This window comes from Balaenoptera ricei, chromosome 6 (assembly GCF_028023285.1).
Source record: "Balaenoptera ricei isolate mBalRic1 chromosome 6, mBalRic1.hap2, whole genome shotgun sequence".
Classification (NCBI taxonomy): domain Eukaryota; kingdom Metazoa; phylum Chordata; class Mammalia; order Artiodactyla; family Balaenopteridae; genus Balaenoptera; species Balaenoptera ricei.
In genome coordinates this window covers 41,347,278-41,370,285 of record NC_082644.1, presented here as the reverse complement: position 1 = coordinate 41,370,285, position 23,008 = coordinate 41,347,278, and the positions used below count along the sequence as shown (strand labels likewise).

Genomic DNA, 23,008 nt, shown 5'->3' with positions numbered 1-23,008 from the left:
CTCACAGGAGAATACACAGAACTTGGAGACCACAGTCAGAGACTATTGGGTGATGCTGCTTTATTATTTTGGCTACTGGGGGCCCCGGCCCATTTTCCCTATCATCTCCAAACTCAGTTGGGCAGAGTCCCCTGGAGCCTCTTCCCTTGGCAGTCAAACCACCGAGTCAGGCTGAGGTTCTGGGGGTGGATGCAGACGCTGCGTCAAGACAGGTGAAACCTGGGAAAGGAAAGGTCCAAAGCCATGGTCATAGCTTGGAGATGAGGGTAAGGCCCAGGGGTTAGAGGCAAAGGCCAGATGAAAACCCAAGTTGGCATCAGAATTAGCAGTTGGGGTGGGGTTGAGATCAGCATCGGGGTTGGGACTGAGGTCAGAGTCAGGGGTCAAATCAGGGGCAGAGTCAAAGCTCACAGGAAGGCCTGGAGGTGACAGTCCCCATCAGCTTCCTGAAATTCCACTTGGATGACATTCCTCAGTAGTTTGCTTGAGAGTGGCTGTCAGTAGAACTGAGTACAGCATGATGTAGTGCTGGGTACCAGTGGCAATGCTAGGGGACAACAGGACCGTGTGTTCAGAGGGCTTCTGACCCTAAGCTCCATCAGACAGCTGGAGGCTGGGCTTCCTGGGCCCCTTTCCCTCCATCCCATTCACCCAGACCCCTGGCCTTCTAGACCCCCAAACACTCACCTCCTCCAGGGTCTGGGCTTAGCAACAGTAGCAGCAGGAGGCTGCTGGTGGGTGAGGGCCCCTTCATGATGCTCAGCCTGGATACTTCCTTCTTTCTCCACCTCCTTCCCTACCTTTTATCTGGGTGCCTTTTACCTGGGGCACCAGGTGAGTCAGCGGCAGGTGAAGATGTATTGCTCATCCTGTGACACTCCTGGGCCCTAATTACCAGAGACCCCTGTGCCACAGACCCCTTCCTCTTTTAGGACTGTAATTTCCCATGGGCTCCTAAATCCTGGGCAGAGAAGCTGGGGAGGGGGGTTGTGCATGTGGGGACTGATGGTACAGTAACTGAGTAAGGGCGGCCAAGGATCCACAGTTGCATCCAATGATGGACATTCACACTCACATACTCATAGTTACACATTCACAGTCACACCTCACTCGATCAACCTCACATGGTCAGACAACCCCGGATGGAATCATACAGTCCCAGTTTTACTCAAAGTTCCACTCCCACACGGTTGTGTTTTCACAATCGTCCAACCACACAGTCACACTAGCACACCCAAATTCTGACGGGGGAGTTGTGGGTGGGCTGGGAGCAGATGGCAGGCCAGCACCAACTTGCCTTCATTTCCCCCTGCCCGCTTCCTGCCCTAGCCTGCTTGTCTTATCAGGAAAAATTGATGGGAATGGCTCCCTAAAGCAGGCCCTTCTGACTGAGGAGGAGTCTTGCCTGGGCCAGTCACATTCAAAGTGAGAAGCTGGGAGAAGGCCCTTTTTGGTGGTAATGGGTTGCCTTGGAGATACTGAGGTGTGGGTTGCTTTCCCCAGGAAGATGAGATAGGGAGGAAGGATGGGGTGGATAAGGAGGGCAGATGAGGGAAGATAAAAGTTCTTTGGTGCCAGGTTGCTGCTGTCCAACAGGTAAGAGACCCAAGAAATCTTACGTTCCTGTTTTTGCCTAGTCCTGTCCCAGACATGCCAGCCTCTTACCAGCAGGGGCCTGGGGTTTCCAGCCCCTGGCTTACTGAGACATCAGATTCAAGAGCTCAGTTACCTCTCCTTTGTTCTATTCAAATGCCAGTTTCTCTCTATTGTGGGCCTGGAAGAAACCCCCCCTCCCCAACTCCTACACCCTCTGCATCCCATCCTCTTGCTAAAGCCCCAGCCTCCCTTTACCTTCCTGTCCCTTCTTTTTAAATCCTATATCCAGCCCTCACCCCCTCTTCCCCTAGCCACCCACCTCCCCACCCAATGCAAAACTATTCCTCATCTTCCTTCTCATGTCCTTTCCAGGAAGCTGGGGACAGCCTAGGGTGGGGGCAAGCTGCTAAGTTTAGTGCCCCTGGCACCCTGAAGAATTTCCCACTCCTGGTCTGGAGATTTGAACCCTCCTGTCCTGCTCTATATCTTAAACATAAACTGATCATCACCCAGTAATCCAGCCCTTATCTGGTTGTTGCAGGGGTGCCTTCTGCAGCCTTCTGCTCTGTCACCAGCTACCCTCTATGGGGCAGGCCTGCTCTTGGGACAGGGACTCACACCTCCCTGGGCATCTTTCTGCTGCAGGGCAGGCTGCAACAATCAGGAGCGACCATAAGCTCGGAGAGTAGGGACTAATCCCCCTCCCAGGCTGAACGACTCGAGCTTCTCCTCCCGCTCCTGTCCAGGGTAAGGCTTGGGGTGGGGGGATCCTTCCCTGGAGTTTGTCTTATGGATACTCAGGGAATCTGAGTATCCTGAGGGATTCTGAGGTGTAGGCCCAGGGCTGGACACGGTACTCTTTTGTCAGGGTTCTCGATGTAGACATTGTGAGGGAATGCCTCAAGAGCCTGGGTCCACTCTTGAAGGTGGCCACAACCCAGAGGTCACTCATCTTGAATTTCTAGTACCAGAGGCCTTAGGGTCTCTCACCCACCCTCCAGTCTGGACTTGTACCCCAGAGCTCGGGTGCACCCACTGAGGCACCATCATCTTGTTACAAATCTTCAGCTGGCTGGCTGTCACACACTTCGGAGTCTTTCCTGGACCAGTCAATCCAGAGGCCTGGGAAGGAAGAAACAAATTCTTCCAGGTATGCACCCATCTCTCCCCTTTGGCTTCTCCAAAGATAGTGCCAAGTCTTTTTCCCAGCTACAACCCGCTATGGCAGGGTCAGCACCAGACTGGAAGTTAGCTCTGACCCCACCCACAAACTGGGCTGTCCCTTTAACTTAATTCTGTGGTGCCCTCCCTGGTGCTGGGGCCAGTCCCTAACTGAAAGCAGGTCCACTAGGAGTCCCTGACCCTTCATCACTTCAGGAGCTAGTGGGTTTCAGCCCAACTCGGTGACAAGACAGAAAGGAAAGGTAGGGAGCAGTGGCCCTTGGGTTCTCCTAGGGAGGTTACACTTCGGGGGGCTGATGCCAAGTATCTATGTATCTTTTTTTTTTTTTTTTGGCTGCGCCACGCGGCATGCGGAATCTTAATTCCCCAACCAGGGATCGAACCCCTGCCCCCTGCAGTGGGAGCATGGAGTCTTATCCACTGGACCATCAGGGAAGTCCCTGATGCCAAGTATCTTTAAACTTGGGATCCAACTGGAGGAGCCAGAAGCTGGGGTGTTAACTGTAGGAAAGACCTCCAACAGTTCTAAGTCATTCCCCTATGGCAGGCCGAGGGTGGCAGCTTCTAGGAATCTTTCCCTCCTCTCACAGCCTACTTCCTACAACTATGCGCTTAAAATATTTTAGATCCACTCCCAGGAGAAGATTCTTCAGGCACCTGGCAAAGTCCTGTCTAGGAGGAAGGTGGCAGCAGAGAGCTGGGATTGTGAGGATTTATGGATGTGGGGACACGGCTGGGAGGAAGATAAAGCCAGGATTATTTAGCTCCCTCCATACAGGCCACTCACAGAGATGAGTGTGTGTGTGGTGGGGCGGGGGGCTTAGGTGGTGGAAGGCAATCACTGGTAGTAAGGGGAGGCCTGACTCTGATGAGGGGCCCTTACGAATAATGGGAGCCTGGACACGGACGGACACCCTATCAGGGAGAGAGGCCCTGTCAATACGGAAACAGCCGGCGTGGAGAGGGGCTCCCAGCCCGAATGGCGGCAGCGGCGGCAGAATCAGGAGGGCAGGACGGTGGCTTCGGTTTAAATCTTTAATGCACCGGCTGGCTGGGCAGTGGCAGCGGGGGTGCGGCGGGGGAGGCTGCGACCGGAGCGCTGGGGAGCAGTGCCCAGTCCGCTTGACAGACAGCTCATCAGGCCCCGCAGAGGCTCCAGCTTCTGCTCCCGAGGGTGCGCTGAGCTGTGGGGCGACCCGACACAGGCATGAGGCGAGGCGGGGCGGGGGCTCCCGGCTTCGCCGCGATCGGTTCTCGCGGACTGAGCCTCGTCCATGCCCCGGGCGGGTCCGCGGTATCGCAGCCCCCTCACCTCCGCTCCCTCCGCCACATGCGCAGCCAGGGGAAAAAGTAGAAACAGCCCCAGTAGATCCTGCAAAGAGAAGGCAGAGCCGGGCGGGGCGGGGCGGGGCTGACCCCACCGACTCCGCCCCTTGGACGCCTCGCCCCTCTCGTGGAAGGCTCCGCCCCGCCTTTTAGAGGCGGTTCCTCCAGCCCACGCCCCCTAAGAGGCCCCACCCCTCCCGCTTCTCCCGCCCCCAGAGAACTCGCGCCCTCCCCGCCCCTCCCCCACCACCCCGGAGCGGCTAGGTTCCTCCTCCGCAGAACCCCGCCTCCACTCACTCCTCCTCAGCCTCCAGCGCCACCTCGTATCTCCTCAATCCAGACATGTCCTGGGTTCCGAACGTCTCCTGGGGAGCGGCATGATTGGATCAAGGTTTCCCCAATCCCGGTTCCCTTCTCTGTCATTCTCTGGACCAGTCTGACTTGTTCTCGGGTAATATGAGACAGGTGCCCCCGGGAAGACTCAATTGCCACATCGGGACAGGGTTGGATTGAATATTTGGGAGGCACTAGACGTTAAGGGATTGGGAGGTCGGGCACCTCGGGGGCATGGGGCATTTAGGGGGTTAGAGCCAAAGGCCTTCGAGGTCATGGGGCTGGGATATTTGGGGCCCCGGGTGAGGATTTTCGGGGATTGGGGTCACCTGGAGGGGGGCTGAGGGGTCGGCGCAGCCTAAACGCCCACCCTCCCTGGCTCCACCCCGGAAACTGACCGGTACGTTACGTCACAGGGACACCGTCACGCGCTAGGGGTGGGGCTTACCTATTACCCGGAAGGGGCGGAGCCAGGGCATTTCTTCAGAGGAGGCGTAGTCCAGAAGGTGGAGCCAGAGCCTATCAATAAAGGGGTGGAGTCAGGGTTTATTACTAAGAGGCAGGGCATGGACCCTCTTTTATAAGGGTGGAGTCAGATTTCGGAGCTCCACCCTGGGAAGACGGAGTCCTCAGCACCAGGCAGCAAGAAAAGAGCTTTGGGACTCTGTCTAGTACTGTTTTGCCAATTCCCTCTCCTCTCTGTCTTCTTGGCTTCTGCTCTGACAATTGCCTTTCTTGTCTGCCCCATTCTATTATGATTCTGGGCAGAGGAGGAATAGGGCTCCAGAGAGGGCCCAGTTTAGACAGCAGGCCAGGCTATGGGAATACTTGTTGGCTGAGTGGCCTTGGTCAAGTCACTTCATGGTTAGAGGGTCACAGCCCTTCCTCTCTGAGCTGAGACCTCCTTTCATGTGATTTTTGTTCTTGCAGTCACTAATCAAAAAATATTTATCGAGTGACTACTATGTGCCGGGTGATGTGCTTGGGCATGAGGATACAGCAGAGAAGACAGGCACAGATTCTGCCCTCAGAGAGCTTGTCATCTGGGTTGGAGGGGGAGGGGAATCAAAAGAGATAATAAGATCACTACAATAGACGAAGCTGACTGGCTGGGGGCAGTAGAGGGTGCTTTGGTAAAGCCAAGAAAGAGCAACTAACCCAGTGTGGGAGGTTGGAAATAGCTGCCCTGTTTGGTCTGGGGAGGGGGGAAGGGAGCCTTGTGGCTGGATGGTATGGGAGAGAATGACCAGAAATGAGTGAAGTAAAAGTTCCCTCAGGCTGAAGTGTGGAGAATAGATTCACCTATCCTCTTCCCACCATCCCACAACTCTTTTCCCCTCTCATACCTATCTTCCCCTGCCTGGGCTACATACAGACAGGTGACAGATCCATGGATGCCAGTGGGAAGCATTGCAGTCTGGGCATGGAGAAGCTGTGCTTCCACCGCACTCACCCTCACTTACACTCACACTCACAGTGACACTCCTGCCCTGCTGCAGCTGGGTCAAGTCTGGTGCACGGGAGCAGGAGGCCTGGTCCCCAGGGCTTTAGTAATTCACATCCCTTCACTCAGATGCAGGGCTCTGTCTGTTGTATACTAAAGAATTTGGCTTTTGTCCCTGTTCCTAAGAGGGAGACTCTAAATCTTTGGAATATCTCAAGTAATACGAGTGTCTTTGTTATCTATGAGCCTCTTGGGTCACACCTGAGTTGATGCTAAATGAGGTGACTTGGGATGAGGCCTGGTCAGCAGAAAGACCAACCATATCATTGCAGAATTGGGGCTTTGAGCCAATCCGTCAGAGGAGATTGAGTCATGTTGCCAACAATTCATTCATGCCTATGTATGAAATCTCAGTAAAAACTCTGGACACCAAAGCTCATGGAACTTCCTGGTTGGTGAACACATTGATGTACTGGGAGGGTGACATGCCCTTTGTGTCTCCATGGGGCGAGAGCATGGGAGCTCTGTGCTGAGACTCTCCTTGTGTGTCTTTTCATTTGGATGTTCCTGATACGTATACTTTATAAAAAACTAGTTGTCAGTATAGCACTTCTGAGTTCTGTGAGTCATTCTAGTGAGCTATTGGACCTGAGGGGGGTTTGAAGACCTCTGGACTTGTAACTAGTTAGGCAGAAATGCAGGTGGCCTGGGGACCCCACTTGTGACTGGCATCTCAAGTGGGGGCAGGCTTGTTGGGACTGTGCCCTTAAACCTGTGGAGTCTAACACTAGCTCTGGGTAGTTAGTGTCTGAATTGAATCGCAGTACATGAGTTGGTAGCAGAATACCTTTCCACTGAGTGCACTCCCCACTGTCTCCATCTATCTGGAAACTTTTTTCCCTTTCATAACTCCTTAGTAGCCTCCCTATCCCCATTTCCCACTCTTTGTCTTTAGCTCTGAGAACTCAGCACTCAACATTTTGGACAAGGGAAAGGGGTTGCATTGTCCCTGTTAGGGGAAGGTTTGCAGTGTTGTCCCCTTGAAGGCATTTGAACATCAGTTTTAAGACTAGGGGTCAGAGCTTGGTTCAGGATTAGAGGTCAGAGCAAGGTGGGGGGGGCCTCCCTCTTTCCCAGGTTTCTCCTTACTCCCATCTCTTCTCTGTGGTCCTAAGACTACTGGAGTGGGAAAGATGGGACCCAGCTGGTCCCCCAGATTCCCTGAGGACAATCACAAGTAGCAGGGTAAGGCTGGAGAAGATCTCCTCCCAGGTCTCCCTAGGCCTATCACAGTGACTACACATCCATCATCTGAGACCTACTCCTCTCTTGGACAAGCAGGGCTAAAGGGAAAGTTCTTTGGAAGCAGGTCCAGCTCCCATATCTCACATCTCAGGACTCTAGGGCTTCACCCTTCTGGCCCAGCCATTACTGTCCCTCTCCCCCATTATTTTCCTATGCCCCGAACTGAGTCAGAGAAGTATCGATAGCATGAGGGGAACCTGGCTTAGAACACCCCCTTCTGCCATGCCTTCCCTATCCTGGGAATTGAGAGGGGATTTCTGAGGAGAGGGGCTGGTTAGCTCACAGGGACACAAGGAAACTAGAGATGAGGGAGGGGAGCAAGTGTTTCCCCCACCTGATGAGAGGGACCCAAGAGACAGAGACCAGAGGAGGAGACCTCTCAGGAGACACCAATTGTGGAGTGCTATTCTGTTTCCCATTCGTAGCCCTAGAGCATATGATGTGACAAACTTAACTGTGAGCCCTTTTTTGTCTGCTTTATCTTTCCATCATCCATCCATCCATTTATCAATTGATCGATCCGTCCATCCATGTGTCCATATGTCTCCCCATCTTTGTCTCTTCATCGGTCCATTCTCCCATCTTGCCTTTCATCTATCTTTTCACATCTTCCTCTTCATTTATTCATCTGTATGTTTAACCATTAGCTGTCTATTTAATGCATCCATTCATCTATTTATCAGTTATGGTAATAATGAACATTTGTTGATACTTAAGTGCCATGCACCATGCTAAATGCTCTAAAATCATTTTCTCATGACAAATCTATGAAGTAGAATGCTGTGAGTGATGTTTTTGTTCATGCAGACACTTTTTTATACTCCCTTTTCTGGTTCCTTTAGGGAATTTCTCTCTCACTTCACGTGGTCTTGGTGGCTGTGTTCACCATAGTGATCTGATCAAAGTACTCCATTCCCTGGCCACTGTAATATATTGAAGAACTGAGTATGTGTCACAAGCACAGTTCAAAGCTTTTCATGAGCTTTGATGTTAGGAGAAAGAGGCCTTCTGTTTTGGATCACTCACTATACACATGTGGACTTGAGGCTTCCAGTGGCCATATTTTCTGCTGCTAGAAGATCACCTGTCTATAACAGGAATGAGGCCTCCACATAAAAAGAATTAGAGAGAAGTCAAGTTAAAAGATGGAGATAACATCATTTGAATCCCTGGGTCCAACCAGTGCTGAAGTAGACCAAATCTTAATCTAGTTATGTGATATGACAAATTTAACTTTTTGCTTAAGCTACTTTAAGTTGGGTTTTTGTCATTCGCAATAGAAAGAGCCCTAGATAATGATCATTGTATTATTATCCCCATTTTACAGATGAGAAAACTAAGATCCAGAAAGATTAATTTACCCAATGTTTCACCGCTTATAAATGGCAGAACATTGGTACATATTTGGAGCAAAACTCTGATATACTACCCATATATGTCTGTCCATCTGTTGGTTCAATCCATCTATCTATCCATCCATCCCAGTTATTTATTTATCTGACCATCCTTCAATGCTAAGACACCAAAGGCAATAAGACTTGCCAACTCCAATTTGAGGCTGGGTTTGGATCAGAGGTTAGCAAACTTTTTTGTTAAAGGTTCAGCTAATAAATAAGGTTTTGCAGGCCATACTGTCTCTGTAGTCACTTCTCAGCTTTGCTGTTGTAGCCCCAAAGCAGCCATAGACAACATGTAAATGAACAGGCATGGCTATATTCCAATAAAGTTTTATTTACAAAAACAGGCAGCAGGCTGGCTGGGCCATAGTTTGCCAATCACTGATCTGGATCAGTGGGGAAGACACATATGTTCTGTCATTGTTGGGAACATGAGTAGGGAATGGAAACGTATATTCCTTGCATTTGCCATTCCTAATGTAGTGGAAACAACAGGGTTTTTATACTCAAACTCTTGTATTTGAATCTGGTTTTAGAACCCTGGACAGTCGAGGGAGCGGGATCTGTAAAATGGAAATAATATGTATCTTGTGAGGTAGTCCATGTGCCTGACTCACAGTGGGTGGGCATTCAGTGGTAGTTAGGTTCATCCCCTTTTCTCATTCATCACCTCCCGTATATTACCAGCATCAGGAGGCCTCTCTCTTTTTAGGGTGTCCTGAGTTGCAGTGAGGATAGTTCAATCTGGCTTGAACTCAGGAGTTCAGGAGCCCAACTTCTAAGAATGCGCTTTCATACAAGTTATATAGATTAAGCTCTTGCAAACTCCAAATTTCTCTTTTTAGTAGCTCTACCCTAACTCTTGTCCGTACTGTTCCATAACTGTAACCACTCCAGTGCCCAGCAAAACAAAAGACTCTCTAGTCAACAGGCCCCATTAGACTGAGAGGCAGTTTAGGTACCTTCTTTTATTAAGTCCACCATTCAGGATATTACCCTGATCCCCAGGTGGCTTTTTAACCTATTTCTTCCAAACAAATACTCTTCTCTAGGAGGAAAGATTGTGTCCATGTGTGTCTTTGTGTCTGTGTGCCCATGATGGTGTGTGTGTAATTGTGTATGTGTGTCTATATGTTCCCTTGTGTCCATACTGTGATTATATGCTAAAATGTCTGTGGTGTGTCCTTGGTAGATGTGAGTGATTGGCTGTGTCAATCATTGATTATATGCCTGTGTATGTGTGTGTGTATGGACGTATGTATGTGGGTAAGGGTGTCCCCACTTTTGTGTTTGTGTGTATATGTGTGTTCTGTTTAATCCATCCCATTGTGGCTCTCAACCTCACAAGGCCTGCAGGGGGCATCCAGTGCATAGGGAAAGGGGATGCGAGGCTCCCGGCCTGTGCTCCAACCTCGTGGGGCCTGCAGAGGGCATCTAGTGTCTAGAGAAAAATGGGTTGTGTGGCCTGTGGAAGTGGGGCTCTGGTCTGAGGAGCCTGGGCTCTCTTATTCCAGAAAGGAGCTGGAAATGAGCTGGAAATGAGCAAGAAGCCTGATGACTCAGCTTCTGAAAGTCCCTGATCCTAGGAGGGGGTCTGCTTCACCCCGCAAATCCTTCTCCAAACCCTCTGTCCATATCCAGAGGGTCCCGGCCCAGCCTGCAGGGCAGAGCTTGTCCCTTTAGTCCGAGTGTGGGTAGGATATTGCTCAGCACTTCTGGAGGTGACTGGACATCAGGATGAGGGGAAGTCTTGAGCAACAGTACACCCTCCTTCTCTGCCTCCTGCCCTCAGCAGCTTGAAGGACTGCCTCAGCCACTGGCAGGATTTCCTGAACACCCCCTCTCCTTCATTTTCTGCAGTTTGGGCCGCTCTGGGCCCCAGGGTTTCTGAGCCTGGACTGAGCTTTCTCAGGAGACATGCAGGAAACGAGGGCCTCTGAAACCAAGCAGAAGGTGACCTGTGTCGCTGGTGATGAGCCTGGGGGGTAGGGGGGCCAGAGGGAAGGCAAGGGAGGCTACATGTAACAGGGAGCTCTGCAGAGCCTTGAGGATGGGTGAGGCAGGAGGTAGGACATTCCAGGGGGAATGAACAGCAAGCACAGAGGCTCAGGAGGGACAGGGCTTTGTGATTAATCCTGATGTGGGTGAGGCAGCGGAAGGCAAGTGGTGTGAGAAGCTATGTATGTGGGGGTAATCCCTGGGGTACTTGGGGCACCTCCTGGTGATGCCATGCCCAGTGGTCAAAGTTCATGGAAGACCCCTGTAACCTTAATCAGGCAGGACCATCAGGGACCAGTATTCCCTGGGCATGAAGGTTTGGGTCCCTTAGCAGGCATAGAATGTCAACCAGCTGAAGTGCCAGTTGGAGGTAAAGGGAATGAATCATAGAGGAAGTGTGGCAAACAGAATTTAAGATTCCTCCCTCATGGTGTGCACGTCCTGTTTAATCTCCTCGCTTTGAGGGGATCCCCTTGGCCTGTGAATATGATGGGATATCAGTGATGTGGTTAGATTATGCTATATGGCAAAAATGAAGGGGCTTTGCAGATGTAATTAAGGACTCAAAATCAGTTGACTTTGAGTTAGTCAAAAGGGAGATTACCCTGGGTGGGCCTGACCTAATCAGGTGAGCCCTTTAAAAAGGTGTCTAGGGCTAAGAAAAAGCAGCAGCAGATGCTCTCATGTTGCCCTTGGAGAAGCAAACTGCCATGTTGTGAAGAGGGCCATGGAGCAGGGAGTTGCAGGCAGCTCTAGGAACTCAGGGCTTCAGTCCTAAAACCACAACTGTCAACACCCAGTGAATTTGAAAGAGGACTCAGAGCCTGAGATGAGATGGCAGCCTGGCTGACACCTGAGATCAGCCTGGTGAGGCCCTGAGCAGAGGACCCAGTTAACCTGTACCCAGACTGTTGACCCACAGAAACTGTGAGATAATAAATTTGGATTGTTCGAAGCTGCTGAATTTGTGGTGATTTGTTACACAGCAATAGAAAACTAATATAAGAAAGAAGTAATAAATTCTAGTTAAGCCCCAGGACTAGTTTCAGAACTACTGACTACAGCTTTTATTCATATTTCCTTCCTGGCTCTGAAATGTCTCCATTTCTTTAACTGACTCTTCTTTTCTTTCATCCTCCTTTATTCCATTCTTGAATATAGGTTGTTGTGGAAATATTACTACTACTCACCAAGATTCTGGTTTGCTTCTCCTCCTGGCAGTTGCTCCCTTGTAGTTAGGCATGGAGGTATGACCCACTTCGGCCAATGAAATGCGTGCAGAAATGGCATGTGCCATTTGTGGATAGAAGCATTTAAGGAAGGGTTCCCCTTGCTGTCTTGCCTGGCTGGAGTCATCATGGAAACATGTGTTGAGATGAAAGAACATGCCAAGAGATCAAAGCAGCCTGGAATGTTGAGCCACCACATGGAGTACAGCTGTGCTAGAGATCGCCTAGACCCACAGCAGCCTTGGTATGTGTGCAGCATAGAATTTTGTTGTGTTCAGCCACTCAGATTTAGGCGTCATTTGTTATTGCAGCATCACCCAACCTGTCCTGACCAATCAGGTGTGCTGCTGGTGGTCACCAGGTGTTGTAGAATAGAGAGATGAGATTACAGCAAAACTAGAGGAGGAATGGATGTCATTCTGAGTTCTTGGATTTAGATTTGGCCTTTGCTATGGGCTGAACTGTGTCCCCTAGAATTCATATGTTGAAGCCCTAACCCTCAATGTGACTGTATCTAGAGATAGGGTATTTAGGAAGTAATTTAGGTTAAATGAGATCATAAGGGTAGGGCTCTAGTCTTATAGGACTGTGGCCTTCAAAGAAGAGGAAGAGAGAGAGAGATCTCTGCCATGTGAGGACCTAGTAAGAAGGTGGTCATCTACATGCCAGGAAGAGAGCTCTCAATAGAAACCTACCATGCTAGCACCTTGACGTTGAACTTCTAACCTCCAGAACTGTGAGAAAATAAATTTCTGTTGTTTAAGCCACTCAGTCCATGGTATTTTAATATGGCAGCCCAAGCTAAGACAGGTGTGGTAATTGCTAAGGCTCTGAAGAGTCTCTCTTTGGGGAGCAGTGAATCTTTTTGGTTGTATAAACAAAAGTGATCTTATGTTAGGTACCCTTAAAATATTAAGTCTGGGATTTGGGAAGAAGGATGCATGTGATGTTGGACAGCCGTAGGGTGGACTATCAAGGTATTTATCTTTTTTTTCACTGCCCACAATCTTAACCCCTTTCTGTGTTTGAGGAATTTCCTATTATATTAGTCTTACCAGTAGATCTTGCCTTCCATTGTAGAATCCCCAAAGGATTACATTCAGCTCCCTGAATCCCAAGAAAATATCTGTCTTGCTTACTATTGTACCATGAGCACCCAGAACAGTGCCTGGTGTGAATAACTATTTCTAGGTTCCAGACAGTGATGTAGCATCACTTTAGACACAAGGGTTTGCCAGGGCTGGGACTCTATGTCATGGCGGCCCTAAGGCCACTGGGGACCCTATGTTAACAGATGCTCTGACACTTAGGGCTGCCATGCCAAGAGGTGCCATTTACATAGACTACATGGAAAATGGTGTTCCTGGAGTGGTGCATCACTGCTGTCCTGCCTGACAGGCTTGGGTGTTCCTGACAGTGATAGGATTTCCCAAGAGGAATGGTGGCCTGATAGTAATGGGGGGACCTTGACATGAATGGGGCTCCTGTCAGCAGTGGGGACACCAATAGGTGTTGGGATGTCCTGCCAGGATTCCTGAATTGATGGAGAGCTTTACAGTGTTGGGTCCCTGGTAGGAAAGGGTGTCTTCCTCTTGGGGGAAGATCCTTGAATTGACAGAATGGTCTGACAGGTATGAGGTTGGCAAGGTGATTGAGGTTTTGATGGTAATGAGTCCAGATTTCCAGTGAGTGCGATTCTGAGATCCAGAACTCTGGGGGGTGGGGTGGGGGGGTGCGTCCTGTTGTCTGATAGGGCAGTGTCGAAGCTGCTGGGGTTACAGCCATCCTACTTCGGCCGGGTTGGAGCCCAGGGCAGCTCATGTCTTATGCTTCCCCTCCGGAGCCATGGAAGACTCAAAGGTCCTAGGAATAGAAGTGGGCTGGGAGGTCTGACTCCCCCATCTACTCTGATCCTCAGAGGTTCCACCCCATGCTTGGCCCCTCAGAAGCGGGTCCTTCAGGATCTGATCCCACCCTTGCAGTCCCCAGAAGCTCTGCCCTGCAGGGGCCGCAGCCAGGCTGGCTCAGAGGCCCCCTGAGAGACCCACTCCTTCCAGAAGTCCTGCCCACAGAACCCCTAGTCCTTCCTCTATCCCTACCCTCCAGATCCCAGCCCTGCCCTCCATTCCTCCTTTCCTTTCAACATTACCAGGTCCTGGCCTCTGCTATTCCCCTGGGAATGGAGGTAAGAAGGTGGGCATAGTTGTAGGCTGAGCCCCTTCTCCACTGCTCCACTCCTGGAAAATCTGAGGCCTGAGCAGACCTTGAGAACCTGTGCCCACTTCCTCCTGGAGACTCTGGGGAAGCAGGCTCCCCTTCTGCTGGAGAGGCCGGCCCAGGAGGCCTCCAAGGGGCATATCTGTGTCTGAGCTCAAGCACTGGGGTCCTGCCTGAGACCTTCAGCTTCTTCTCTTGTTTTTTCCCAGCTCTTCCTAGGAAGCCAAGCCTTTCTACCCCATCTGGACATCCCAGCCCCCAGCCCTCAGCCTAAGTGCTACCCGTCAGGCAGACGGGCTGCAGTCTCAGCTTTGCCACTCACCAGTTGAGTGGACTTGGGAGATCACTCTACCTCTCTGTGCCTCAATTTCCTCATACATAGAATGGGACTAGTGATCCCCACCTCATAGGGTTGTTTGAGGATACAATGATAATGCACATAAAGGACTCAGCTTGGAGCCTGGCACATGGTCAGAACCTCAAAGGAACGGTTTTCCCTGTTGTCTGAGGGCCACTTCCTCAGACCTGCACCTGCTGTACTATTTCCCATTTTTATTTAGGAGGTGGATCAACTCAGAGAGGTGGTATGTGTGGTAGCTAAGAGTCAGATTCTGGAGCCCGTCTGCCCAGCCAGGACCCCCAGCTCTGCCACTTTACCGGCCATCCAGCCTGGGTAAGTCATTTAACCTCTGCACCTCAGTTTCCTCAGCTGCAACATAAGAATGATGATAGCACTTAAAGCAGTGCCCAGCACCTAGTAAGCACTAGTGGTGATAGAGCTAGTACTACAGAGCTAAGTCCTCCCACGTGGACAAAGTCACAGGGGCCATCATGAAAGTTCTCTGACCAGAAAAGTGCCTGTTTCTTCTGACAGAGGTCCTCTTGGAGGAAACTCCCCACTTGGGAGTCCTGCTCCCTTGTGAAGCTCTTATTCCCAAGGTTTTCTGGCTGTTTCTGAGTTTCCCGGAGGCCAGAGAAGGGAGTATGTGGTGGAGGCTTGCTGAGAAATTGAACTTGAGATGATGAAAATCTGATCAAAACCGTATGGAGCTGGCTCTGACCAAACACTTAGCCATGTAACCGAGACAGCCCCCACCCCGAGAACTGGATGTGCTCCAGGTGTGAGTGGTGGTGGGGTAATCGTGGGAAAGGGTCATGTTCAATTCCATTTTCTGTTACTCAAATGTGTACTAGGCCTTGTTCTGTGCCAGGCCCTGGGCAGAGCAATGTTGGCAATGGCAGTTCCCTGGGAACTCTATCAGGGAGCCTGTTTTGTTTTTGGGCCGAGAGGCTTGTGTGATCTCAGTTCCCCGACGAGGGATTGAATTGGGGTCCCGGCAGTGAAAGCGCCAAGTCCTAACCACTGGACCATCAGGGAATTCCCCCATGGACCGGAAGCTTTTTGTCCACCATAGAGGTGGACAAAAAGGCTGGGAGCTCCCTAAGTAGGGATGTCAGGTCCCTTTAGGGAGATGTTGGCTGCTGGGACCACAGGACTTCAGGTAGGGGGGTGTCACTCAGCTGCCCGCCTTAAACCTGTAGCAAGTGCCGTGTGCCCGAGAGAGGAAGGTGTCTACTTAGAGGCAGGCAGCAAGGCCCCCATATCCTGGTTAGGGAGCTAGGAGTCCACCCCACCCCTCAGAGAGCGGGCAGCTTCATCACTGTCAGGTAGGCAGGTCCGTCAGAACTTGGAATAAATACTCAACACTTGTCAGTGAATCATAGTGAAACAGGGCAGGTGTTGATTAGATGAAATTAGAGTGCTGAGAATGTTTAAGCGGATCAGGACAAGTCACAGATTGCTGGGCTAAGCCCTCCTGTGTCTGGCAGGGAGATAAGGGAAAAAGACCTAGTGTCTGGGAGGGTTGGTGGCTGGGGGTGGGAAAAACAGGGAAGGAGAAAGCCGGGAGGAAAGGCACTGGCCGGAGAAGAGGTGGGGAGGGCTCAGGCTTCTTCGAAATTCTTCACCCTCCAGGCCTCCAGGGTCCAGCAGGGGGCTGTTCCAGCCACTTCACCAGCACCTGGATTATTTTCTTTCTTCCTGAACCTCAGCTTCCCCTTTATTCCCAGAGGGTTGTCCCTGGGGCCCTGGGAAGTGAAGACTTTCCTTTCTTTCTATTTTTTAAATAAATAAATAAATTTTTATATTTATTTATTTTTGGCTGCATTGGGTCTTCTTTGCTGCGTGCGGGCTTCCTCTAGTTGTAGCGAGTGGGGGCTACTATTTGAGTGGGGGCTACTCTTCGTTGCGGTGCGAGGGCTTCTCACTGAGGTGGCTTTTCTTTGTTGCGGAGCACGGGCTCTAGGTGTGCGGGCCTCAGTAGTTGTGGCATGCGGACTCAGTAGTTGTGGCATGCGGACTCAGTAGTTGTGGCACGTGGGCTCAGTAGTTGTGGCATGCAGGCTCAGTAGTTGTGGCGCATTGGCTTAGTTGCTCCGTGGCATGTGGGATCTTCCCGGACCAGGTCTCGAACCTGTGTCGCCTGCATTGGCAGGCAGATCCTTAACCACTGTGCCACCAGGGAAGTCTGAGTGGGGACCTTTCCGAATGTGCATGACTTTGGGGAGACTGTGTGAATGCTGGGAAGGGTTAGCCTAAGACCCAAAGATTTAGGAATTAAGTCTTTGTTTGGAGGGACTCTTAAAAATGAAGCTCCCGCATGCCCCACCTGACAAATGGGGGAAGTAAGGTCTTGGAGGGGGCAGTAAGGTCTTGGAGGGGGCAGTGAGGAAGGGACTTCCTCAGAGTTGCACAGTCAGGGGCAGAAACAGGATTGGGGGATTGGGGACTGGGCATTGAGCTCATGACCTGTTCCTGCATCCCTCCCCCCCCCCCCCCACCCCTGGGGCAGTGTCAGGGAGGTGGTGTCCAGGTGCCTCTCTCCTGGTGGCACCTCCTCAGGGCTCCCACCCTCACCTTCTCTACTCCATCTGTGTGTTTCTGCAACCCACCAGAGGGTGGGTTTGTGTCTGCCTCTGTGGCAGGTTGAACTTTGCTTGGTTTCACCGGGGACCCAGAAGGATTTGAGGAGATGTACCGCCCTCACACCTGTGTTTGTCCTCTGCCTGCTGCGGTGCAAGGCACAGGTCCAAAGAGTGTCCACAGCTGTGACCTCTGGAACTCCATGGTTGGCTGACTTAATGGATGGATGAGTTGGTGGGGGGGTGGGTGGATGGATGTGTGGAGGTCTAATGGATGCAGAGACAGCTAGATGGATGGCTGTATGCATGCATGAATGGATAGGTAATTTCCCCCAGGTAGCGGAGCCAAATTTCCTGGCTATAACAGTTGTTCTTGCAAACTATCCCCATTCCACCCACTCCTGTGACTCCAAGACCTGATTTATTTGAGGTTTTGGACACCTCCTCCTAGGAGCAGAGGTGAGGAAGAAGCTGCCGTGCTCTCAGCTCAGTGAGGAGGGGCTGGCACAACCCCTCACTGCTGCTTCCCTTCCAAGTTTGCCCACACCTGCCCAGGCCTGCTTTTGTTACCAGATAAGGTATGTGGTGTAGTGGTGGCCCCTGTTCCCAGGTGGGGATGCTCAGTCTGGTGTACTAGCTGTCATCCCAACCCCAGGGGCACAGACTTGCTGCTCCCAGCTGGACAGGCCCTTAGGGGCCATAGTTGGGCAACCAGACAGCTTTCCCAGAGGACTTCCCGAGCACGAGGAGTTCATTCCTCCCACAGCAGTCTTGTGAGATGTCCGAAGAGTCGAGGGCTTTTGTCTCCCAGAGCTGAGACTCCTTCCCTGTGACTCCTCTGGTCTCAGTGTTGCCTTGGCCCTGGAGCCCATGTGGCTACGAGGTGGTGGGGGTCCCCCCATGCTGAATCTCCCCAGCTCCCTGGCTGTTCCTTTTTCCTTCCTCTCCCACTCTGACCTCTGGCTCCCAGGTCTGTCTGTCAGTATCCCTGAGAAGCATGGCCCCAGGATTGCCACGTGGACCCAGATGGGGCTGGACCTGGTCCAGAGTGACTGGGCGAGAGAAGAGGGCTGGCCTGGAGGTCAGATTCTATATGGACAGATGAGCCCTCACCTCTGGCTGCTGACCCTTTTCTTACAAATTTATCTGCTCTCAAGACAAATATTTATTGAGTGACTACCTTGTGCCAAGCAGTGTACTTCATACCAGGGAGACAGTGGAAACCAAAATAGACAAGATCCCTGTTCGGGAAGGCTGACAAACTAGCAATTATAACTCAGCATCTTGAGTGCTGCAAGAGGAGAGGAGCAGAGGGCCCTGGGAGCTTGGGAGGGAGGGAGGCTGCCTAACCCAGCGTGGAGTCAGGGAAGGCTTCCTGGAGGAGGAGTCATCCAGACCCAGATGGGAAGCCAGGCAGGCAGAAGAGAGAGAAGAGTGTTCCAGACAGAGGGAATGGCTTGGGTGGATGGGTTCTTTCCCCCCAGGCAACAGAGTTGGGCCTCCTGGCCCTCCCCCAGCCATGAGAGCTGGTTCCCAAGAACTCCCTTCCCCGCCCCCAGTGACACCAGATCCCTGAGACACCTGGATGCTTGAACACCTGTCCTGGATGGCAAAAACTCAGAGGCCTGAGAGAGTTCGGGTCATTCAGGGGACGGGCACAGGTTTAGTGTTGCTGAGCCGTGGAGTGTGATAGGGCTGTGAGGAGGCATGAGGTGGGGCCCTGATCATGGGAGCTGATCCTGAGAACACAGCGTATTAGGTGGAGGTCGATGAGGACGTTGCTCGGGCTGCAAGGTGGAAACTAACCCGGCCATTCCACCTCCCCCTTCCTGTCCCAGTCCTCCTGGACAGACAGCAAACAGACAGCAGACAGATGGATTCGTGGGTACCAGCTGGGCTTTATTGGAAACATTGCAGTCTGGGCATGGAGAAGTTGTGCTTCCACCACACTCATCCACACTCACATTCACACTCACACAGTCACACTCCTGCCCCGCCCCAGCTGGGTCAGGTCTGGTGCAGGGGAGCAGGAGGCCTGGTCCTCCCTTCTGGTCCGTGGTTCCCCAGGGCTTCAGTGATTCACATTCTTTCCCTCAGACACAGGGATCCCTCTGGGGCTATCATGGGCTACCTGCTGTAGCGCTTTCCCTGGGGGAAGAAGGAGAGGCAAGGTCATGGGCTGGGGTCTTGGGCAGGGGCTTGGAGGGAGGAGGCGGGGCTGGGGAGGGCCAGGCTTGCCTTGGCTGAGTTCTTCTGCAGTCTCCGGATGATGCGGCCCACCCAGGGCTGGTCTGGGGGTGCACAGAGCTGGTGACCTCTCAGCGTGGTGAACCTGGAGACAGAGGTCAGAGGTCAGAGAAAATAGAGCCCTGGAACTCAGCTTCCTGGCAGGCCCTGGTGTGAGGGGCAGCGGCTGGGGACCACACCTGGGAACCTGTTTCAAGGGCTTCCTTGCAGAGGTTGGGCTTGGCAAGGAGAAGAGAGATAAGAAGGTGGGGTGGGTTTCCCCAGGGGCTGATGGGGGAGGTGAGGTTAGTCAGGCTCGTCCCGCAACTCACACAACGGCAGGCACCCTGCAGCCATTGCTGATGAGCAGGTAGCGATAGGCTCGCACCAGGAATCCAGGGATGGGGCGCTGGGCCACAGACAGGCAGCAGTCTTCAGCGTCGTTGGCATCTCCCAGAGCTGGGGTGGGATTAGTGTCAGGACACAGGGACACTGAGGAGCGGAGGCCACAGCCCTCACTGGTATTAAGGATACCTGTCTGTGTGCAGCAGCAGCTAGACCTGATTGATATTCGCTAAATATATTGAAGCACTTCTAAGCAGTTCGGCAAACGACCGCTGTCCTGAGCCCCACAAATGCCTTCCTGCTGCCCTGATCACCCCAACTTCTCTCCCAAGTCCTTTCAACTTCCCCACAAATGAAGAGTTCACACTGGTTACACTGTCAGTGGGGGGAAGGATGTGGGGTAGGGAACTGGATGGGGTGGGTAACAGGAGGATGGCATTAGTAGAACTTAGGAGTTGTTAAATTTTTTGACCCTTCTTAGACCAGTGTCTCCCATTCTCTCCACCTTAAGAAAGTATATACTGTTCTCTCCTGCCTGGGAAACTGAGGCAGCAGGAAATAGAGCCTGAAGAGAGGTGGGTAGTCATAGGCCCTGGATACACCAAGAGACAGATACACATTGGAATTCAGGGGCCCAGGTACACCGCCACTCCCAGGCACACACACGGGGCGCAACCCAGGTTCACTGACACATGCAATCCTAACTCACAGAGTCCCTCACGTCCAGCGTCAAGCAGTCTGAGCCCTAGACACCCCTGCTACTTGCCCCCCACCCGAAGCCTCCCCTCAGCCTTACCAGGGGAGGTCCAGAGAATCAGCAGGCTGAGGGCTAGTAGTGCAGCTGCATGGGGTGCCATGGAAGATGAGCGGAGACTGACGGCCAGCAAGCTGTGAGCGTGAGTGAATCTGGGCAGAGTCTGTGTGAAGCCGAGGCCTGGCTGGGAGCGGGTGAGAGTGCTGGGAAGTGCGGGGTGTGAAGGGGTCTGGGAACGTGAGAGTGGATGAAGCTGGAGGAAGCTGCCACTGCCACCCATTTATGGCCCGGAACTTTCACTTTCTCTGCTCAGAAATTCCCCTCCAAGTCCGTTCTGTGGATTCCCCTCTGCCCCCCTCTTTCTGACGGAAACTGACCCTGCCCTCCCTCTTTTCTTCTCTTCTGCTTTCCTTGGCTTCAGCTCTAAGAACCTAAGCAGCCTGCAGTCTGGCCACGAGAAGGGGACCTTGTGCTGTCAGCTCCAGAGAGAGAGTCTACACTGTCATCTCTCTGGTGGCATTTGTGTCATCAGCCACAGGGCTGGCCCCTAGAGGTGATGGTTAGGATGGAGGGGCCAGAGTGAGGAGCTGCATGCCCTTCCCTAGGTTTATCCCTTATCCTCACTCTCTTCTCTGTGGTTCTTCACTCTGGTGCTGGTGGTGATGAAGAAGGCTCCCTGGTGCCCTCAGAACAACCGTGGAGCCTGGGGTAGCCTCCCCAGGTCATTACGGTGCCTGCCCATCCATTGTCTGGGAACCAGTCTCTCCCTTGGGACATGCAGAGTTGAGAAGGAATGTTCCTTGGAAGGAGGCCCACCACCTCTTCCCACATCTCAGGCCTCTGGGATTCAACCTCCTGACTCAGCAGCACTGTCCCTTTCTCGAGTTACCATTTTCATCTGCCCAACACCTGGGTCAACAGAACAGCTGGAGGGAGCCTGGCCTGGCATAACTCCCTTCATCTTTCCCTTCCTCTGGATCCTGGGAACCAAGAGGGGATTTCTAAGGAGAGGGGGCTGGCCAGCCCCCTCACACAAATCCCACAAATTTCAAGGAATAGACAGATGGGGGAGGGAACAAATGATTTCCCATCCCTATGAGAAAAACCAGAGATAGATCAGAAGAGAAGTCCTCAGAAGAGAAATTAATATGTGGGACACCCATTCACCCATCCCTACCCAAGCCCTGAACCCTCTTTTGGATGGGAGAGTGTTTCACTCATAAGTTTCTGACTTATTTTTCTTTCCATCCATTAATAATAATAGTAGTAATAGTATTTCTGATTGTTTACTAGGTGCTAGACTTCATACCAAGGACTTGACCACTGTTACCTTGCTTAACTTTCCCCAAAAAACTAGGAGGTAGTTTTTTAAATAAATTTATTTATTTATTTATTTTTGGCTGTGTTGGGTCTTTGTTGCTGCGTGCGGGCTTCTCATTGCGGTGCCTTCTCTTGTTGCGGAGCATAGGTGCACGGGCTTCAGTACTTGTGGCTCGCGGGCTCTAGAGCGCAGGTTCAGTAGTTGTGGCGCACGGGCTTAGTTGCTCTGCGGCATGTGGGATCTTCCCAGACCAGGGCTCAAACCCACGTCCCCTGCACTGGCAGGCAGATTCTTAACCACTGCGCCACCAGGGAAGCCCTAGGAAGTAGTTTTTATTATCATATTATTATCTCTTTTAACACATAAGGAATGAGGCTCAGAGCACAAGGTCACAAAGCAAATAAGTGTCTTGAACCCAGGCATCTTTAAGATTTACACTCTTTCCTACCATCCCACACTGCCTGTCTGCCATTGACCACAGAACAGCACAGGGGAGTGAGGCTCTACACACAGCATACTTAGGTTGGGATTTAGATTACATTACTTGCTAGCTGTGTGACCATGTGCAAAGTATCTAGTTTCTGTGTCTTAGTGTCCTTATCTGTAAAACAAGAATGGTAATAGCTTTTAATTCTTAGGATTAAATGAAGTAATTTGAGCAAAACCCTTAGTTTAGAGGCTGGTACACAATAAACACTCAATATTAACCATTATTATTATTCTATCCTTTTATTCAGATGTCTGTCAATGCATCTATCTCTCCATCTTTCCATGGATCCTTCTCTTTATGGTGGTTCTGATTTTTCTCTGTTGCCCCACCCCCCTCCATTCTCCACTCTTCTCTGCCCTGCTCTGTTCTCTAGAAGGGTGACCTCTACAGACAGTATTACTCAGGATCCCTTATCCTTTAGCTTCTGTTTGGGCTTGGCCCATGGGAGGCAGCAGCAGGAGATCAGTGGTAGGAGAGAGAGGTTGGAGTATTAATTCTCCAAATCCTTCATCTTGCTATAGTTCTGATAGTTAATAATTTACTCTGTGGCAGTTGTTCTTAAAGGGTGGTCTTCGGGGGCTTCCCTGGTGATGCAGTGGTTAAGAATCCGCCTGCCAATGAAGGGGACACGGGTTCGAGCCCTGGTCCGGCAAGATCCCACATGCTGTGGAGCAACTAAGGCTGTGCGCCACAACTACTGAGCCTGTGCTCTAGAGCCCACGAGCCACAACTACTGAGCCCACGTGCCACAACTACTGAAGCCCACGCACCTAGAGCCCATGCTCCACAACAAAGAAAAGCCACCTCAATGAGAAGCCCACGTGCTGCAACGAAGAGTAGCCCCTGCACACTGCAACTAGAGAAAAGCCCGTGCGCAGTAATGAAGACCCAACGCAGCCAAAAAATAAAAAATAAAAAAAAAT

The 23,008-nt window shown here is 51.7% G+C and overlaps 3 protein-coding genes and 1 long non-coding RNA gene across 4 annotated transcripts; 1 reads left to right on the top strand and 3 right to left on the bottom strand.

The window, feature by feature from the left end:
• Nucleotides 1–72: 72 nt before the first annotated feature.
• Nucleotides 73–1,304, bottom strand: CCL27 (C-C motif chemokine ligand 27). The gene is given in 4 exon segments (XM_059926662.1): nucleotides 73–119; nucleotides 122–219; nucleotides 412–547; nucleotides 688–1,304. Coding segments are annotated over 4 exon segments (348 nt in total). The 5' UTR covers nucleotides 755–1,304.
• A 2,495-nt stretch (nucleotides 1,305–3,799) lies between these two features.
• LOC132366988 (uncharacterized) lies at nucleotides 3,800–4,830 on the bottom strand. The gene is made up of 4 exons (XM_059924557.1): nucleotides 4,767–4,830; nucleotides 4,402–4,469; nucleotides 4,091–4,150; nucleotides 3,800–3,962 (listed from the first exon to the last, which is right to left on the bottom strand). The coding sequence occupies exons 2-4, from the start codon at nucleotides 4,446–4,448 to the stop codon at nucleotides 3,806–3,808; spliced, it is 264 nt and encodes an 87-aa protein (XP_059780540.1). The 5' UTR covers nucleotides 4,449–4,469; nucleotides 4,767–4,830; the 3' UTR covers nucleotides 3,800–3,805.
• Nucleotides 4,420–16,087, top strand: LOC132366989 (uncharacterized). Its single transcript, XR_009503632.1, has 3 exons — nucleotides 4,420–4,555; nucleotides 14,588–14,700; nucleotides 16,003–16,087. It is a non-coding gene; the product is annotated as an uncharacterized LOC132366989 (long non-coding RNA).
• Nucleotides 16,088–19,121: 3,034 nt separating this feature from the next.
• CCL19 (C-C motif chemokine ligand 19) lies at nucleotides 19,122–20,616 on the bottom strand. Its single transcript, XM_059926326.1, has 3 exons — nucleotides 20,317–20,616; nucleotides 19,508–19,634; nucleotides 19,122–19,281 (listed from the first exon to the last, which is right to left on the bottom strand). The coding sequence occupies exons 1-3, from the start codon at nucleotides 20,552–20,554 to the stop codon at nucleotides 19,122–19,124; spliced, it is 525 nt and encodes a 174-aa protein (XP_059782309.1). The 5' UTR covers nucleotides 20,555–20,616.
• Between the last annotated feature and the right edge of the window lie 2,392 nt (nucleotides 20,617–23,008).

Excerpts from the sequence above, each read along its gene's own strand:
- LOC132366988 (XM_059924557.1), bottom strand. The coding sequence starts at position 4,448 with ATGTCTGGATTGAGGAGATACGAGGTGGCGCTGGAGGCTGAGGAGGA. Across the intron at positions 4,151-4,401 it reads GCGCTGGAGGCTGAGGAGGA|GATCTACTGGGGCTGTTTCT; the intron begins GTGAGTGGAGGC and ends TTCTCTTTGCAG. Across the intron at positions 3,963-4,090 it reads ATGTGGCGGAGGGAGCGGAG|CTCAGCGCACCCTCGGGAGC; the intron begins GTGAGGGGGCTG and ends GTCGCCCCACAG.
- CCL19 (XM_059926326.1), bottom strand. The coding sequence starts at position 20,554 with ATGGGTGGCAGTGGCAGCTTCCTCCAGCTTCATCCACTCTCACGTTCC. Across the intron at positions 19,635-20,316 it reads GATTCTCTGGACCTCCCCTG|CTCTGGGAGATGCCAACGAC; the intron begins GTAAGGCTGAGG and ends ATCCCACCCCAG. Across the intron at positions 19,282-19,507 it reads TGCAGGGTGCCTGCCGTTGT|GTTCACCACGCTGAGAGGTC; the intron begins GTGAGTTGCGGG and ends CTCTGTCTCCAG.